This window comes from Triticum aestivum, chromosome 1B (assembly GCF_018294505.1).
Source record: "Triticum aestivum cultivar Chinese Spring chromosome 1B, IWGSC CS RefSeq v2.1, whole genome shotgun sequence".
In the NCBI taxonomy this organism is placed as follows: domain Eukaryota; kingdom Viridiplantae; phylum Streptophyta; class Magnoliopsida; order Poales; family Poaceae; genus Triticum; species Triticum aestivum.
The window spans coordinates 113154598-113159365 of NC_057795.1; the positions used below are offsets into that span (position 1 = coordinate 113154598).

The following is a 4768-nucleotide window of genomic DNA, read 5'->3' on the forward strand; positions in this document are numbered from 1 at the left end:
GACACTAGCAGTCCCTCCGCTCCCAATGCTTCACCCTCTCTCCCCGCCCCGCCCGCCGCCGGCGCCGCCTCTATTCTCCGGCCGCCTCCTCACCGCGCAGCCCCGCGCCGTCCATACCAAACTACGTCTCGACATGGCCGCCGCCACGCCCGCGCTTTCGCCGTAGTTTTGGTCATCTATCGGGGGAGGTTTGGCCGTCGCCGTCCTTGCCGGTGGCGGAGGGGACACGACCGCCGGCGACCGCTCTTCAAGACGGATTCCGACGAGATCTCCAGAGTGGCCAGTAGCCGGACGGCAACCATCCCTGCTGCGTCGAGTGATCATCGCGGCCTCTTCGCCACCACGACCGGAAGGTGTTCGCCTTTTTGCCATCAAAGGTATGGACAGTGGAGACGAGTTTTTCTTTCATCACTTCCTTTGTTCGTCGGACGATTAGTCGTCGGATGATGAAGATCTTGTGGTGGCTGCACTGGTCGTTCACGACCATATTCAACGGCAGCTTCCTTGGTACAGGGGGTCATTCCCTGGCCGTGCTCCCAACCTGAACGGCAACAGGGAGAGAGGCCACGCCCTGCTTTATGCCGATTACTTTGTCAACACCCCGCTCTTCAAGCAGGATAAATTTCGTCGCCGTTTTCGTATGGCAAGGCATGTGTTCAATCGTATCCGAGAGGGAGTGGTTGCTCATGACCCATACTTCGAGTGCAAGATGGATGCCCTTGGCAAGCTTGGGTTCTCCTCTTATCAGAAATGCACCGCGGCCATCCGCATGCTTGCATATGGTATTTCAGGCGATCTGGTGGACGAGTATGTGCGTATGAGTGAGACAACATGTCTGATGTCAATGTACAAGTTTTGCCAGGCCGTGATCGAGGTGTTTGGCCCAGAGTACTTGAGACAGCCAACTGCCGCTGATATAGAGAGATTGTTGGCGACCAACACAGCTAGAGCTTTTCCCAGGCATGCTTGACAGCATAGATTGTATGCATTGGGAGTGGAAGAACTGTCCATTTGCTTGGCAGGGCCAGTACAAGGGGCATGTTAACGGGTGCACTGTCATATTAGAAGCGGTGGCATCGCAATATCTTTGGATATGGCATTCTTTTTTCGGCATGGCAGGTTCTCATAATGATATCAACGTGCTACAACGCTCTCCAGTCTTCGCAAGGCTTGCAGAAGGCCACTCCCCACCTGTCAACTTTGAGATCAACGGCCACCAGTACAACAAGGGATACTATCTAGCAGATGGTATATATCCTCAATGGTCAAGTTTTTTGAAGACAATCTCGAAACCCCAAGGTGAGAAGAGAAAGAGATTTGCCCAAATGCAAGAGAGTGTTAGAAAGGATGTGGAACGTGCTTTTGGTGTGCTTCAATCCCGGTGGGGTATCGTTCGAAACCCTGCACTGTCATGGGATGAAAGGAAGTTTTGGGAGGTGATGACTGCTTGTGTGATTATGCACAACATGATCGTCGAGGACGAGCGTGATGAGAGTATCTTCGACCAAGGATTTGATTATCAAGGTGAAAATATTGAGCCCCTGCACCAAGACCCGGCCACATTTGAACAGTTTGTCCATTTCCACCGTGAGATGCGTGATTGGCACACTCATTTGAATCTTCAAAATGACTTGGTTGAGCACGTCTGGGATCACATTGGCAACCAATAGATGTATTGGTCCAATTTAGGTTCAGTCAAGACAATTTCGATTTGGTTGTAAAATTATTTTATTAAAGACAATTTCAGTTGAGTTGTAAAACTATTTTAATTTTTAGACAAATATGTGGGTTGGAAACTAGTTTTGATGCAATTTGGGCATTTTTGGCCCTGACGGACAGGACGGGGCAAATGGATTCGGCCACGCGCTGGGCGCACGTCCACCGCATCTCAGGACAGGCCCGGACACGACCCCAAATCGCTATCCAAACGGACATAATCCGGACAAACGGACGTCCGTTTGGGGTCGCGCGGTGGAGTTGGCCTAATTGGATGGACTGATCACTGACACTGTTAAGCAGGTACGATCGACGCGGTGATGCCTTGCTTGTGCGCTCTCCCGTGAACTCTCTCTGCCCCGTCACGGCCACCAACGGGCGAGCATTTCGATGTTCATTCCCCTTCCCCTTTTCGTTCCTCCCAGTCTGGAATTTTTGTCATATAAGACCATCTATGCTTTCGTATTGTCAAAAAAGACCACACCCAGATCGTATTGACAAAAAGGACCACGTACACTGTGGCAGCAGGTCTGGCAGCCGACACGTGGCACCTGCCGCCACAGCAGCCGGCGGCAGGACTTGCCGCCACAGACGGCGGCGGCAGCTTCTGTTTAACAGATTTTTCGCCTTTGCATCGATCCACAACGGAACGGAAAGGCTAGGTGGGCCCTGCCGCCATAGAGGGTGACGGCAGCTTCTTTTACTGTCGTGCGACGCAACATCTCATTGAGAAGGTACTCTGCGCCTAGCACTTAGCGGTGCGAGGAAAATACATGGGCTGGGCAAGAATTAAACCAATCACTCTGCGCTGAAAAATCTCGCAATTAAGCCAACGACCTGACCCTACTCCACCATGCAGTCTCGGCCCACGTTCAACGCACTCTTGCCAATCAACGCTACTATCTTGGTAATTACTAACAACCAACGAGCGGCTAACTAGCGCAGTAAAATGAGCTGCTGCCACCTTCTTTGACGGCATGGCTCACATGCCATCTCCGTTCTGTTATGTATCACTGTAGAGGCGGAAAACCTGTTACATGCAAGCTGCCACCGTCGGCTGTGGCGGCAGGTCCTGCCGCCAGCTGCTGTGGCGGCAGGTGCCACGTGTCGGCTGCCGGACCTGCCGCCACAGTGCATGTGGTCTTTTTTGCCAATACAGTTTGGGTGCGGTCTTTTCTGGCAATATAAATGTGTAGGTGGTCTTTTCTGACAAAAATTCCCCAGTCTGACCATTCTCTTTCCCCTTTCCTTCACTTCAGTAGCTCACTTTCCTTCTCCTCAACCACCACCTGGCCTCTTCCCTACGTGCTCGCCGATCGATGGAGTGGACACCAAAGCAGCAGGCTCTCGGCGGCCTCGGCCTCGCCGGCGTCTGCCGGGAGACCTGCCATGTGATCCACCGCGCCATGCTCCCCAACTTCGTCAACCTGGGTCCCCCGCTGCTCTCCGCGCTCTTGCTCGCCAGCTCCGCCGCCGTCCGCGCCCTCTGCTCCCGCGTCCTCGCGGACCTCCACGACCACGACGGCCCCAGCCTCCTCTGCCTCGTCACGGACCGGCTCGCCTTCTTCCTCTTCGTGGCCGTCTCCATCGGCCTTGTCCTCCTGCTCCTGCTCCTCTGCGCCGCCGCCTACCTCTTCTGTGTCGTCTCCCTCTACTCCACCGGAGGCGACCTCCGCGCCGCCGATCGCGTCCTCAGAGGGTTCCCCACGGTCCCGCTCACGCGGTTCGTCTGCACCTTCCTCCTCGCCGCGGTCCCCTTCTTCGTGATCTGCACCTCCCTCTTCGTCGCCGCCTTGTTCCAGCCCCAGGAGCCGCTCGGCGCTGCGGACAAGATCATGCTGCCGCTGCAGCTGCTGGGATGGGCCGCGTTCCTCGCCAGCGCGGCGTACGTCGCCGTGGTGTGCCAGCTGGCCTGCGTGGTGTCCCTGCTCGAGGACGCAGTGCTCTTCGGCGCCCTGCGCAAGAGCCGCGCGCTCGTCGTGGGCAAGTTCTGGGCGGCCGCCGGCGTCTTCGTCACGCTTGACGGCTGCATCTTTGCCGTGCTGGTGGCTTTCCCCGTTCTGGTGGTGGACGATGCGCTGGGCCTCGGCCTCGGGTTCCAGGTGGCCGCCGGGGTGGCGATGGCAGTGGCTCTATGCGCGGTGGTGCTGTTGACGCTGGTGGCGCAGCCGGTGGTCTACCTGGTGTGCAAGAACCACCACCACTTGGTCGTCGACAAGGTTCACCTCGACTGAGTACGAGCGGCCCTCCGTCACACGGGCGTTGAGCGGCTGCAGCCCGGCAAGACGGAGCAGATTCCAGTAACTCTGACTAGCTAGCTGCATCCTGTCCACGACTCCATGGTAGCAACTTGAAGAAGATTTGCTCAAGTAGTACAGTAGCTTAGTAGTATTCCCTCCGTTCGCTTTTATAAGTCGTTTCAGACAGCTGAAAATGAACTGATTTGCATGTTGTCTGAAATGTCTTCAAGGACTTATAAAAGTGAACAGAGGGAGTAGTAGTAATAATAAGTTGCTGTAGTCCTATGTTTATGTCAACTGTCGTCGTGAGTTTATGTCTGATTATGACTGCACCGGATATGCATGCTTGGGATTATGTATGTGTGTGTGTGAGGGTTTGTGAGACTGTGAGTAGGAGTAGCTAGTACGACTGTTTAAGGTTGATAAATTTTGCATGAACCATGTGAGACAAATCAAGTGTATGTTCGTGCATGGCCAAAGCGTGTAATCTTGGTCACATCATGTTTTTTTTTTTTGAAGCTTGGTCACATCATGTTTGCACAGATGTTTATTTACTTGCTCGTCATGTCATTATTAGTGTGACCCTGCCATCGTTTCATTTTTTTACTCAAAGAGAAGAAATTGCTTCAAGGGAATTGGTACAGTATCATTTTAGAAAATTATGTATTTAGCACAGTATGTGAAACTATAAGGATGCAACAAATATTTACCAAGGCAAACCCCTTCAAATGTTACAAAGAAGTTAGTCTGTCAAAGAAGAGGTCAATAATATGCCTGATATTGTCAGTTTATTTGTTTGCCAGATGTGGTTA

The 4768-nt window shown here is 53.4% G+C and overlaps 1 protein-coding gene across 1 annotated transcript; it reads left to right on the forward strand.

Annotated features, from left to right (window-relative positions):
* The first annotated feature begins 2954 nt into the window (after positions 1-2954).
* Positions 2955-4171, forward strand: LOC123087797 (uncharacterized). The gene has a single exon (XM_044509910.1). The coding sequence runs from the start codon at positions 3036-3038 to the stop codon at positions 3948-3950; it is 915 nt and encodes a 304-aa protein (XP_044365845.1). The 5' UTR covers positions 2955-3035; the 3' UTR covers positions 3951-4171.
* The last annotated feature ends 597 nt before the right edge of the window (positions 4172-4768 follow it).